Source organism: Silurus meridionalis, chromosome 20 (assembly GCF_014805685.1).
Source record: "Silurus meridionalis isolate SWU-2019-XX chromosome 20, ASM1480568v1, whole genome shotgun sequence".
NCBI classification, from domain to species: Eukaryota; Metazoa; Chordata; class Actinopteri; order Siluriformes; family Siluridae; genus Silurus; species Silurus meridionalis.
In genome coordinates this window covers 12,185,215-12,199,053 of record NC_060903.1, presented here as the reverse complement: position 1 = coordinate 12,199,053, position 13,839 = coordinate 12,185,215, and the positions used below count along the sequence as shown (strand labels likewise).

General features: G+C 40.4%; 1 protein-coding gene across 3 annotated transcripts in view; it reads left to right on the top strand.

The window, feature by feature from the left end:
• Positions 1–13,839, top strand: part of efr3a (EFR3 homolog A (S. cerevisiae)) — a 75,134-nt gene that overhangs the window by 51,064 nt on the left and 10,231 nt on the right. For all 3 annotated transcript variants that reach the window (XM_046876592.1, XM_046876593.1, XM_046876591.1), the window contains 9 exons: positions 18–153; positions 6,084–6,251; positions 6,454–6,568; positions 7,428–7,479; positions 8,885–9,057; positions 9,222–9,297; positions 12,193–12,354; positions 12,511–12,642; positions 13,155–13,222. In XM_046876592.1, the coding sequence (XP_046732548.1) occupies positions 18–153; positions 6,084–6,251; positions 6,454–6,568; positions 7,428–7,479; positions 8,885–9,057; positions 9,222–9,297; positions 12,193–12,354; positions 12,511–12,642; positions 13,155–13,222 (1,082 nt within the window). The remainder of the gene's footprint in view (positions 1–17; positions 154–6,083; positions 6,252–6,453; positions 6,569–7,427; positions 7,480–8,884; positions 9,058–9,221; positions 9,298–12,192; positions 12,355–12,510; positions 12,643–13,154; positions 13,223–13,839) is intronic.

Genomic DNA, 13,839 nt, shown 5'->3' with positions numbered 1-13,839 from the left:
TTTTTGTGTTTTTTTAGGCACAGCACTCCCATCATGTGATCCAGCAGGTTCTGAACCACCTGGACTCACACAGTAACGATACGCCACGGGTACGAGCGGGTATCGTCCAAGTGCTGCTCGAGACTGTCGCCATAGCAGCTAAGGGCCCCGTTGGTAAGAATTCTGTGCATGCGCGTGTGATTAATGCAGGCTGATGTAACATGCCAATCTGAATCTTCCGTTTATTTCATTGTGGCCCCAGTATTGGACCTGAACTTTTGATTGAAACATTACATGCTTTTTTGTTCACCAAGTCAACGTCCCTTTTTATTCCTCCTGTCATGCTTTCATTGTTCTTTTGTCTGATGCTTTCTCTGTTCGTCAGCGTCGCTGTCGGAACCGACGCTAAATACGATTTTGCATGTCTCGACTAACTAATCCGAGTCCGCTTCACTCATTGTGTTCCGCCTCTCCTTTGTGTTTCGGGTTGTTCTCTTTTAACCTCGCTTTTCTCCACTGTTTTTTTTTTTCCCTTTTCTTCTCTCTCTTAATTGCTTTTGTCTCGCAGGTCTTGCTGCTCCTAAAAATCCAAATGCTTACACGTTTCTGAATCCTCCCTGTTCGCCACCTAATCTCTGGTTGGGTAGGTTAAATAGCGAGACACACTCGGCCCACTAGAGTCCCTTCTCAGGTTGTAGCCGCTGTGTCTGTTGTTCGATCGAAATCTAATAATTTTCTAATAATAAGTATTGATGCACACTTCCCATTCCCCAAACGCCTGTTTTGAATTCTTAACCTGTATTAGTTTTGACACGCGAGCACACAGGTGTCCAATTATCGGACTAAAAATGAAAGAACGGAGAAAGAAAACAAGTGCAGATGCTTTCAGGCGTGCTTCCGTTGCATCATGCAGTTTAACACACCGACACCCCACCATGCTCTGTGTGTATGTGCACTAAGCAGCCCAGTTGACCTTGGTTTTAAATCAAGATTGCAGGATGATAAGTAAAAATGGGTTCATTATAGAGGAATTAATAGCAGGAGCTTCAGTCACAAAGACTCTATTGTACAAACCCAGCTATTGTATGAACTGGAACAGTGACCATAACGATTAGACGTATGGGGAAGATGTCTGTAAATGGAGGTGGAAATTGGGTCATTCACGGTCATTTAAGAATACCGTTCAATCACTGCAAGCAGAAATGCGAGACCAATTTTCTTAAACACAATCAGTGATAATCATGACAGTCGAAAGCCAGTCAACATGGCACGTTTTACCATTATTATTTCCTATACACTATATTTAGCCTATATTGTTACAGCTCTTTATTCTTTAACCGAGTTCCTTATTATTCGCATAAATTAAGGTTGCTGACATTTTGATTAAATGTATGCAGCACTTGACTTGTGCTAGACTACAACTTGGAACGTCACATGTACATCACTTTCAGCATATCGCACAGTTGTTCATGATTTTACTTATGAGTCGACCATATGGACCCCTCGATATAGCGAGAATTTTAAACCGTTCCGTCTTTTTTTTCACCTATTCATACCTATAATTGTTGCTTGTTCAGACCTTAGATTGTAACAAAGTCAATAAATTGTAGACGTTATTTTGTGGACACCAAAAGAATTAGGCTTATGGGGAGACGTGTGCATTTAAGACTAATGTAAGACTTTCAACCAAAAAGCACTATATGGAAAAAAGAATTTTGTGGACACCTGATGATAATATCCTATTTCACATTTAGCCCCCATTTTATGTTATGATAACCTTCTACTCCTCTAGAAAGGTGTTCCATTTGTGTGATTGTGGAGATTTTTTCCCAATCAGCCACAAGGGGATCAGTAAAGGCAGGTACTGATATGGAGTGAGGAGGTCTGGGGTACAGTCAGCTTTCCAATTTATTCCAATGGTGTTCAGTAGGGTTGAGGTCAGAGCTCTATAGCAGGCCATAGAGTCCAGCGTCTTTCACTCCAAACAATATTTTTAAGGAACCGACTTTGTGCACAGGTTCATTGTTATGCAGGAATTTCATGCTACTAAATCCTAAGTCATCCTACACAATTGTGTGCCTCCAAATTAACAGTTTACATTTACATTTACATTTGCGGCATTTAGCAGACGCCCTTATCCAGAGCGACGTACAAACGTGCTTTAAATCTCTAGTAATGAATAAATCTACACTGGTACGCAAGATTACAAACTCAATATAACTATAACTCGAATTCTACAAACTTGGAAAGTGCTAATGTAGGTATTTTAGGAAGAGGTAGGTCTTCAGTCGTCGCTTAAAGATAATCAGGGACTCTGCTGTACGGACATCTAGGGGAAGTTCATTCCACCACCTCGGTGCCAGAACAGAGAAGAGCCTTGAATTGTACTTACCTCTCATTCTGAGAGAAGGTGGTACCAATCGAGCAGTGCTGGAGACAGTTTTGGGGAACAGTTTGGGGAAGAACCACACGTAGTTGGAAAAGTTCAATGTCTTATTCGGTTACAGATGTAGAAAGAAAGAGATCTAGTCACATAACTCGTTCCTTACCTTATTTTCGAAAGTGGAGCAATGCATGCTTCTTAAATACCATGAGAGCAATACAGTCCTGAATGATTTAACCATATAGTGAGGAGGATTTCCTTTTTTGGAGAATGCAGCAGTGCCAAAATCAATAGTTTACAATACGATTTCACCAGGCGAAAAAAAAATAGTGTATTGACTTTATTTTTAGATTAAATTGTTATTGTTTACATACAACATGACCAGCAATAACATTATGACCTGTCTGTAAATAACACTGATTGTCATGGCACCTGGTTAGTGGGTAGGATATGTTAGGCAGCTAATTTTGTCCTCAAAGTTGACGTGTTAGCAGCAGGAAAAATGGGCGAGCGTAAGGATTTGAGCGAGTTTCAAGAGGGCGAAATTGTGATGTCTAGACGACTGAGTCAAAGCATTTCTAAACTGAAGCTCTTGTGGGATGTTCCTGGTCTGCAGTGGTCAGTATCTATCAAAGGTGGTCCAAAGAAGGAACAGTGGTGAACCAGAGACGGGGCTCACTGATGCACGTGGGGAGCGAAGGCTGCTCCGTGTGGTCCGATCCAACAAGACGTTAATGCTTTTGATACTTGATAGATCAGAACTGTTTTGGCAGCAAAAGGGGGACCAACACAATATTAGGCAGATGGTCATAATGTTATGCCTGATATGTGTACACAGCCGTACACAGCATGATGTCCATGATACAAAATTAGAACAAAAACAAAATTTTAAAAGAACTAAATCAAAAATTGTTTGTTGAGCTTTGCCTATTTACCCACCAGCATGTTTATAAATCCAATCATCTCCTTACATATCAGCTACAATGACACAAGTTTCATCATTTACACTGTTAGCATGAGGCTGACTTATCTTTCAAAATGGGCCGGGGTTTACAGATACAAACTCCTTTCTTCGTGATGCTGTTCTCTTTAAACAGGTGCTTGTAAATGCTTATCTGTGTCTCCAGTCTCCTGTGTCTCCAGTTCTCTAAGTTTTGGAAAAATAGAGAACACATTAAGCATGGTACACTGAGCTACACTATTCTAGTGACTCCTGGTGGCCCAATGCCATTAAGAAATTTTTTCTTTAGTTTCAGTTCAATTGAGTTTTATTTGTATAATGCTTTTAACAATGAGCATATAAAATATAAAAATAAAGAGGGTATTAGGTTTAGTGCCTATAAGTTTTTTCCTTGTAAGTTTATCCCTAATGAGTGTGCCAGTGGTAACTGTGGCAAGAAAAAACTGTGCTGTTCAGATGGGAAGTTTGTCCCCCATCTGTGTATACAATACATGCTAAATGTATTGGGAAACGTGACACTTTCCAGCCCTATGTGGTTCTTCTTTAAACCGTTACAACATAGTCGGAAGTACGCAATTGTACAGGATGTCATTGAATGCAGTAGCAAAAAAATTTTCCTTTACCTGAACTAGGAGACCCAAACCTGTTCCAGCATGACAGTGCCCCTGTGCACAAAGTGAGGTCTATGAGGATATGATTGACATGGTTTGGAGTGGAAGATCTGAAAATAGCATGCGCTGACCTCAACCCTACTGAACCCCATTAGAATGAATTGGATTTCTGAATGCCCCCCAGCTTTCCTCACACTTCATCAGTACCTGACTTTATAACTAAAGCCCTTAAGGCGGAATGAGTACAAAGCTCCACAACCTCACTCCAAAATCTAGTTGGATCACCATTCCGGAAGAATGGAGATTTTTATAACAGCACATGGAGACTAAATGTGGAATGGGATGATCAAAAAGCAAGCATGAACCTGCATGAAGGTGTCCAAAAAGCACAGCAATTATTTTAATATTCGGTTTACAGTGGACATTGTCGCAAAGCAGCTTTGCCTAAAGAAATGGATTGGGAATGTCAATGTCAAATTTGTCTTTCTAAGTTTGTTTCTACTGATTATACCATTGAGAACAAGGCAAGGAAAAAACTCCCTTAGATAGTACGAAGAAGAAATCTTGAGACTCAAATGGGAACCCATTTTCATCTGGGTAACACTGACTGTCTGTTCATTATAGCTCCATCATTGTTAAGGTTATTAACTGATTGGCACTTAAATGCAAAATTGATTGTATGTAAAATATCTATCAAGGTTTATGGAAGAAAAAAGGTTCACTCAGGAGCAAAAATGAAAGGTTAAAGAATGAGAAATGTTCTCCTGAAAGACTTTTTTTTTTCCCCTTCAGCTATAAAACAGAAAATGAAACCATGTGTGTCCCCAAGCAATTTGTCTCGAAGTTTAGAAATATCAGTGACCTTTTATTCTCCAAGGAAATGTTCCAGTCGCTGTAGAGTGCAGCCAGTGGCTCATCCCTGTTATTCTGACTGCTAGGCTCCTTCACCTAATTGAGTTTTTTTTTTTTTTCTTCTCCCTCAAACGTTATTTACTTATTTTAGTTGCAGAGCCACAAGCTTGAAGCTGTCACTACTGTGAAATGCCAATGTACAGGTTCCAAAAGCAACTGAAAGAATATTTGTAATTATTAATCATTATTATCTATGGCAAAAATAAATAGGATCAATCTGTTAATCATTAGGATGAGTATCTCCGGTATTTTGTAAATGTTTGTGTATAATTTAATGAATAATGTGCCTGTCATTTATTGTAAATGTCCTCTTATTCCCCTTGTCTTCATTGATCCAAAAAAAATGAAAAGACACGAATCAGATAATGCATGTTGCGTTACTGTTAAAAACTAAACAAAAGAAATGAAAAAATAGACAATGCAAATAAAAATAAAAATTTGTCATAGTAACTTAACAGTTAATGAATAAAGGAAAGAAGAAGAAATTAAAACAAATAAATTATATTAAAGTTTGTGCATTTGCACAGTATTTATCATTGTCATATATTATTTAATTTCTTTTAGCATTCCGGAAAGCGTTTTGTAAAGGAAATCAGTGCTGGAGTTCAGAAATGGTGGCATAGGTCGTTTTGCTTATGGCTGCACTTGCTGTGTAGCTTGCTGTGTCTCCCCCTAGCTGTACTGCATAGTGACTACATTATTGGTGCCACCCACTGTATTCATGTAGTTATGTCCTATAATGTGGTCACAATCATGCATATACAGTCATTTACATCCCGAGGGCAAGAATGATGAAATGGAACGTTATAAATGCTTGCATCGGACCACACGGGACAGTCTTCGCTCTCCATGTGCATCATTGAGACCCGGGCGCTCGTGACCCTCTCGCCGGTTCACCAATGTTTCTTCCTTAGTCCACTTTTGCAGTTTTAAACTTATCAAACTCACTTAAATCCTTATGCTTGGCCATTTTTCCTGCTTCTAACACATTAATTTTGAGGGCAAATATTTATTGCTGCTTAATATATCCTACCTACTAACCATGCCATTATGAAGAGATAATCAGTGTTATTCACTTCACCGGTCAGAATGTTATAAAGTTAAAACATATAAAATGTTGTTTTATTGGTATAAATTCGCTGTAAAAAAATTATAAAGTATCGAAACACTACTTTAATGCCTTGGCTTGATGTGTATTTGCCTGATTGCATTTGTGTGCGTGTGTGTTTTCTGAAAGGCCCGACCGTGTTAGAGGTTTTTGACACCTTGCTCAAGCACCTCAGTAAGAGTGTGGATTTTGAGCTGGGCGATGGTTCTCGCAGAAACTCCGGAACGAGTCTCTCTTCCAGTCGCGGCAAAGAGAGCGAGGAGCGCATCGTCCAGAACGCCATCATTCAGACTATCGGTGAGTTGACCTTGACAATTCTGAGTTTGTCGCCTGTCCTCGTCGATATTTTTACCCACCGATTGGCTCATTTATATGCGAAACGCTTTGGTTGGCTTTTCCACCACGTCCCCACTGGTGACCTTGGATTGAATCGCGTGTGTTATTGCAGCATCTGCGTGTGTTCCTACGTGATGTATTGTGTGTGTTTGTGTTTACACAGGTTTCTTTGGAGGTAATCTACCAGATTATCAGCGTGCTGAGGTGATGATGTTCATCATGGGGAAAGTTCCGGTATATGGAACACCTTGTCCTTCTTTGGACGCTGTCAGAACTGGGTAAGAGCTCATGCATGTATGTTTTGTGCGTGCGTGTCAATTTGTGTGTGCATTTTACTGGCCATGTTAGATGTGTGTGTACAAGCGTGTATACTGTGTGTGTGCCCATGAGTGCTTGCGAGTATAGTTGTGTGGGTGCCAGTATATGTGTGTTTGTGGCTACTTTGTGTATAACTGCATATTATGTGTGTCTGTATATATGTCTACCTACTGCAGGTTTGCCTGTGATTGTGTGTATGTGTGTGTGTGTGTGTGTGTGTGTGTGTGTGTGTGTGTCAGCTTTGTGTACATGTCTGTGTGTCTGGTTCTTTTGAGTATGACTGCCTATTCATGTGTGTGTGTTTATGTTTACCTACTGCAGGTTTGTATGGGATTGTGTATGTGTGTATGTATGTGTGTGTGTATCTGTTTAAGTGTTCATTTGTGCGTACATTTTCTGGGTATGTTAGCTTTGGGTGTTACTGTGTGTGTGTGTGTGTGTGTGTGTGTGTGTGTGTGTGTGTGTGTGTGTGTGTGTGTGTGCCTGCGACTGTAGTGTGTATGTGCATATGCATGTACGTGTGTGTTTGTGTCTGTATATTTGTCTAAGTACTGCAAGTTTGCCTGTGTGTGTGTGTGTGTGTGTGTGTGTGTGTGTGTGTGTGGATATATATGTATGTGTATCTATTCCTATATGTTTCTGATTGTGTGTTTAGGTTATGTTGCACAACCACACAATTAGCATTAAAAATGTATTGAGACATAATCAGGTGCTTGCAGAGCTTCTACATCTGCAGTTTAGCTTTTCGTGTGTTGCACTACAAACCGAGTCATTGTTCCCTTTTTTTCTTCTCCGTCTCTCACACTCTGTCCCTCTCAGGTCGCAGGGTATTAAGAGGATTCAAACGATGCTCCTCAGTTCTCTCATTATGGTAAGTTGCTTTCAGGCATCCACTCGTACTACACAACTGTGTTACTAACAGCGAGGCGTTTACTAGGCGCCATGCCTGCCAGGAATTATCGATTGTGGCGATGTTTTGGAGGCCTTTTTTGTGTTTGTGTGTGCGCGTGTATGAGGTGGGAGAGGCGGGACAGGACAAGCAGATGAGATGCAGGTGTGGACTATTGGCATTGCTTCTCTGACATTACAGCCACCCGCTGTGTGTGTTTGAGAAGGCTAGAGAAAAAAGAGAGAAGGAGAAAGAGGGTTCACGAGCACAAGCACACAGCTGCAGCTGGGTCTCATAATCAACAGTAAAAAGCTGTCAGTCAGCCAATTAGAGCTCCAGAATGGCTGGTTGTGTTCGTGCGCCTGAGACAGAGATGTGAGACGCACTGAAGAACCAGTGCGTTTTGTCCCTAAACTTTTTCCTCAGTTCGAAGCCAATTTCCAGAAATTTCCCAGTGGATTTCCGAACCTATTTCCCAGAACCTTACCACCGGGGCCGTGATTTAGCCTCTCCGTTGCCATGGACACAAACCACGTTAATTGTTCTCAGGCAGAAAAGACCTCATTTGCATATTCCCTTGCAGTGATTAGTATGGAATTATTACTCTTTCGTGGCCGTATTGATACATGATTATCTATGTTTGTGCTGTCGCTGAAATCAGAACGAGCTTTATTGCCAAGTGTCTTCACGCTTACAAGGAATTTGTTTTGGTGACAGAAGCTTCATTGCCCTTTTTTTTTTTTTTTTAAGTAAATGGAATTGAATGAACAAACACGACGACTTTAAACGGCAGGAACAAGGTTCACTTCAGTTCTATTCATATTTATGTGTACAGCGCTTTAAACGATGGACATTGTCTTAAATCAGCTTTACACAGATAATGCGGTGAATATTAAATATTAATAGCAATTAACTTCTTCAGCAATTTGAGCTACAGGAGCTCGTCTGTTGGATCGGACCACACGGACCCGCCTTCGTTCCCTACGTGCATCATTGAGCCTCGGCCGCTCGTGACCCTGTCACCGGTTCACCACTGTTCTTTCCTTGGAGCACTTTTGATAGATACTGACCACTGCAGACCAGAACATCCCACAAGAGCTGTAGTTATGAAGATGCTCTGACCCAGTCGTCTAGACGTCACAATTCGGCCCTCAAACTCAAATCCCTAAACCTGCCAATTTTCCCTGCTTTTAACACATCAGCTTTGAGGACAAAATGTCCACTTGCCATGATGAAGAAATAATCAGTGTTTTTCACTCACCTGTTAGAATGTTAATAAGTCATGCCTGATTGGTGTTTAATTACTTATATTTAGTGACTTGTAATTTCCAGGTTTTTAAAGAACCCTTATACGTCATTACAAGGTCATGTTTTTGTGTGTGTGTAGGTGACATCTGGATTTAAGTGTAAAACAGTAAGTGCTGGTTTGCCAGATGCGCTCCTGGAACCTCTCTGCTGCATCTCGCTTATGGAAGACAGCGAGCTTCGGCAGCTGGTCCTCGAGATCCTCCACAACATCATCGATCGGCACGACAACAGGGCCAAACTCCGCGGCATCCGGTGCATCATTAAGTCCATTCCCAATGCTTGTGATTGTGTGTGTGTGTGTGTGTGTGTGTGTGTGTGTGTGTGTGTGTGTGTGTGTGTGTGTGTGTGTGTGTGCCTTTATGCTTGAGAATGTGTAGAAAGTGTGCTGTAAGTAATCCTATATAATCTGTTTTTAGAATCATTCCTAACGTCGCAGCTTTGAAAATAAAACGAGAGAAGATCTCAAAACAGGATGTCGGTTTCATGAAAAAGGTATGCCATCATACACACACTTATTCTCTCTCTCTCTCTCTCTCTCTCTCTCTCTCTCTCTCTCTCTCTCTCGCTCTTTCTCTGCTGCTGCTATGGAAACATGAAATTCTGGAGGAAGGTTCATTCTGAGAAAGATTCTTCTCTTATGCATAATTGTTCAATGAAAAGACAATGATTTAGTGACAGGATGCAACATGCATAACCAGGATGCTCTGGTTTTCTTTCAATCAATCTGCAGTACATATATAAAGTGCATGATAATGTACAATACAACAACAAGAGCACAAACCAGCAGCCGAGCAAATGGCAAACGCAGTACTCCGAACAGGATTTCAAATTACCTACGTTTTCATTTTTACCAGACCAGCGTTTCTTGTGTCACAGGCAGTCCTTGGTTGTTAATGCGTGTTGTGACTGGATACCATCAGGGCAGACGCTGCTGCAGGAGACATTACATAGTCCGGTGGCCACAGACAAAAATTGCATGAATAACGCTTCCTTGGACATCACAGTGGAATAGATCAGTAACTCCAGCATGATGCAGTGAAGAGAAGATGGGTAGTGCTGAGACTGATGGCTCTGTTCTCTTTTTTTCCTCGTGTTTTTATTTTTAAAAACACTGTTCAGGGTCGTATGAGAAATAAGAGCCCTGGCTTACTTGCCTAGCTTGTTCAGGCACTTCGGATCTTCTGGGTTGTTACCGTTTTACTAGAGTGCAGCATCGAGGAAGACACTTATCCACACACAAAAAAAAATGTATTAAAAAAAATAAAACTATTAATGTTTGAGACTTCTGAGCTTTCAAGTAATTGTCTACACAACACATAATAAATATAAATCAGGTTACTATAAACATTCGTTAGTGGCTGGTAGTTCAGTGGAGCATCTCGTAAAAGTACGTTGAAGGAGGGAGTTTTTGGATTTTTGCATCGATGCATTTTTGTATTCGAATTATTTGAGTTGCTCATGGAATCGTTGCAGCCTTATATAAATGTACACATTTTCTGCTCGATATCTTGAATTTTGTGGTCATTTTAAATGCATTTTACTAGACTGAATCATGCAGTGAAAGGACGCACTCTAAAAGAGTCTAACCTGCTAGAATTCATTATGTAATGTATGTGTGCACTCTGTAGGTGTGTTTTGTTTGTTTTGGGATATACTCCATAATGTCAAATCATGCATCGTTAAAAAAACGATTATTATCATAGACAATATACACTATGTGTCTAAAAGTATTGGGTCTCCTGGTCGTAAGAATGGTATGTGATTTTTGAGCAATGCAATCCACATTTAGTCCCTCTAATAATTCCCTTCACTCTTCAGGGAAGATGTTCCACTAGATTTTGGAGTGTGCTTATAGATATTTGTGTTCATCAGCCACAAGGGTATTTACTAAAGGCAGGTACTGATGTAGTTGAGGAGACCTGGGGTGCAGTTAGCGTTCACATTCATCCCAAAAGTGTTCAGTAGAGAAGAGATCAGAGCTCTACATCAGGCCACTCAAAATCTTCCTCTCCAAAGCATGTAAACCAGATCTTCAAGGAGCTCACTTTGTGCCTAGGGGAATTGCCATGCTAGAACAGGTTTCCAATTTCAAGTGAATGCAAAATTGTATCGTGCATCTAAAGACATCCTGTACAATTCAGTGCCTCCAGCTTTGTGGTAACAGTTTGGAAAAGATCCACATATAGCAGAAAAGGTCGGGTGACTTAATACTTTTGGAAATATAGTGTAAATCTTTCAGCCAACTTGTAAACTTGTCCATTTTCTAATCGATTAATTTTTATATGTACAGCGCTTTTTACAATAAACATTGTCTCAAAGCAGCTTTACACAGATAAACCGGTTATAAAATAATGTGTAAGTGTGTCCCTAACAAGCGACCCAGAGGCGACTGTGTGAAGGAAAAACTCCCTGAGATGGTATTAGTAAGAAATCTTGAGAGGAACCAGACTCAAGAGGGAACCCCTCTTATCTGGGCACCGAATGTCGATTCATTACAGTTAATCGTTGTTGAGGTGTGCAGTGAGGATAAGTTGAATAAGAATAAGTTGGCCTATTACTGCTGAGGTGACGGTTCATTTTAAATGAGTTGGGATGGTTCAACATTAACAGCCTTAAGATCCATGAAGTAACTGAGCAACACAAGCACTTTGAAACTGAGGATTAATTTGGACTGTAATTAATAGGTCGCATTTAAATTGCACTCATGTTTTTACTATGTGAAAGTGCATTGTTTTATTCAGCTTTTTTAGCTGAAAATATCAAATGGCTTACATCCCATTCAGACATAGCAATTTTATGATCTGGATTTAGCATTCTATATCCAGTTCAAATTGTGTGCACACATTAAAAAGTAATGGCCTTTACTTGCTACAGCTCTTGAAAGCTTATAAAGAGTTTTTCCCCTCAGGTAATCAGTATCTACTTTTAGTTCTTTCTGCAGTAGGTTTCTGTATAATGAGGCTGGCAAAGTGGGGGTGGGGGACGTTCAGTGTGAGATGGGCAGTAACCCAATCCTTAAGTTGTATCATTATGCCAGGATCCAGCTGGTGTTCAGTATGCTAGGGTTTCTTTATCTTCTTCATTAGGCAAGGTCAAACTGAGAAGTGAACATCTTTTTATGTCTGTCTCATTCTTCTATCTGTATCTTTCTCGCTTCTATTTCATAAAAGAAAACTCAGCCCTCTTAATTTGATCCAGTTGCTTAAAAGCTACAGTTTTGAAAGACTATGTTCTACGCATTTAATATTTTAGCCTCAGAAATGCTGCGTACCAACAAGGAGTTACATTGGCAACAATATCATTCAACAAATAGTCATTCTGGAAGAAAATTCATCTCAGCCTTTGGCCTGCCAGCTATTGATTGTTGTTCTCTGTGTGTGTATGCAGCATGGGCAGCAGTTGTACAGGCATATCTATCTGGGCTGTAAGGAGGAGGACAACATGCAGAAGAATTTTGAGCTTCTCTTCACTGCACTCGCTCTGCTCACCATAGAGCTGGCTAATGAGGATGTGGTCATAGACCTTATACGCCTTTCTCTCGCTTTGCAGGTTCATACGCACACACACACACACACACACACACACACACACACACACACACACACACACACACACATTAATTCGTTGAGTACCTCCGTGTACTTAAATGATTTCCTGTTCATATTGAGTTATCTGTTTTGTAACTGCTTTTGTGCCCGGCTACAGGATATGGCTCTAGATAACGAGGAGAGCATGCCGATGTTTATTCGCTGTGGTATCATGGCACTGATTGCAGCCTACCTGAACTTCCTCAGCCAAATGATCGCCAACCCTGCTTTCTGCCAGCATGTCAACAAGGTACATACACACATAAATTGCTTTTATTGTACCAACTGGGGACTGCAGGTATGCATTAATTGGTGGAGGGGGAGTCATTTTGAGAGTGTTACAGAGACTGACTCTAAGGTTTACAGGCAGATAAAAAAATTTAAAAAAATCCAGTGATTCAAAATTTTTGCCATCAGCTATTTGCAAAGTTGGAGAAGAAAACAAGGCACAGAAGATTATGTTTAATTCCTTTAAGTTTTTAGGCACAGGATTAATGAAGGCACTACACACTGAAAACTTTTTTTTCCCCTTTTATTTATTTATATATATTTGTATTTATTGTTTTGGAATTTTAAAAGTTTTTAAGCGAATATCTTATATATAGAATATACTGTATATAGAATATAAAGTATTTGCTATGGGAATGCTTTTATTGGTCATTTCTCCAGTAGACAATTTAAATAATTATTATGCCCATTTTCCTGCAGGCCGCCAGTCATTTTTTATTTAACCAAACCCGCCGACTTCTTCTCTCCTTATAGGTAATTGAGTTGAGGAATATGGATGCTCCCTACTTGCTACCTGAACACGTGTTTCGAGAGAAGTGTGTGTAAGTACGCAATAGAGACACGATAGTAAATGCACTACCATTCGTTTTTTTTTTGTTCGTTTTGTTTACCAAAATAAAAGAAGGTTTTCAGAGCATCTGTTTGTGCCTTTGACATAAAACAAAAAGTCACACAAGCTGAAGGTTTTTACTTTCATGTGGGTGAGCTGAGCTGTTGAGTCCTTGGAGAAAGCTCGTGGGAGAAAGAGTGCAGCGATTTACGTGAGCCTGAGTTGTTCTGTGATGCTCAGGTCTGCTCAGGGCCATGCAGGTTGAAATTGTTTAAAATGTTGTGGGCACGTACGAGTAAAAATGATAACTGCACTCTCCTGCACACATTTCTCGCTGAGATAGAGGAAGTGTCAGAGCCAGGGTTCACACACCATGTTTGCTTTCTACCTTTGCGTGTCCAGAAAGTGACTGGAAGGAGGACCCAAATGCAGAGCGCAAACGGAGTAATGCTAAACAGCCTTAAATAAATAAAGTAACAAGCAGAGAAAAGAGAGTCTGAAAACAGTTCCGGGGTCAGAGCCGACCGCAGAGCAATGTGGGCAAAGGCAAAAACACAGTCTGATAAACAGTCCTTATTTTAATACCAAAAATCAGGGCGATGCAGGGAG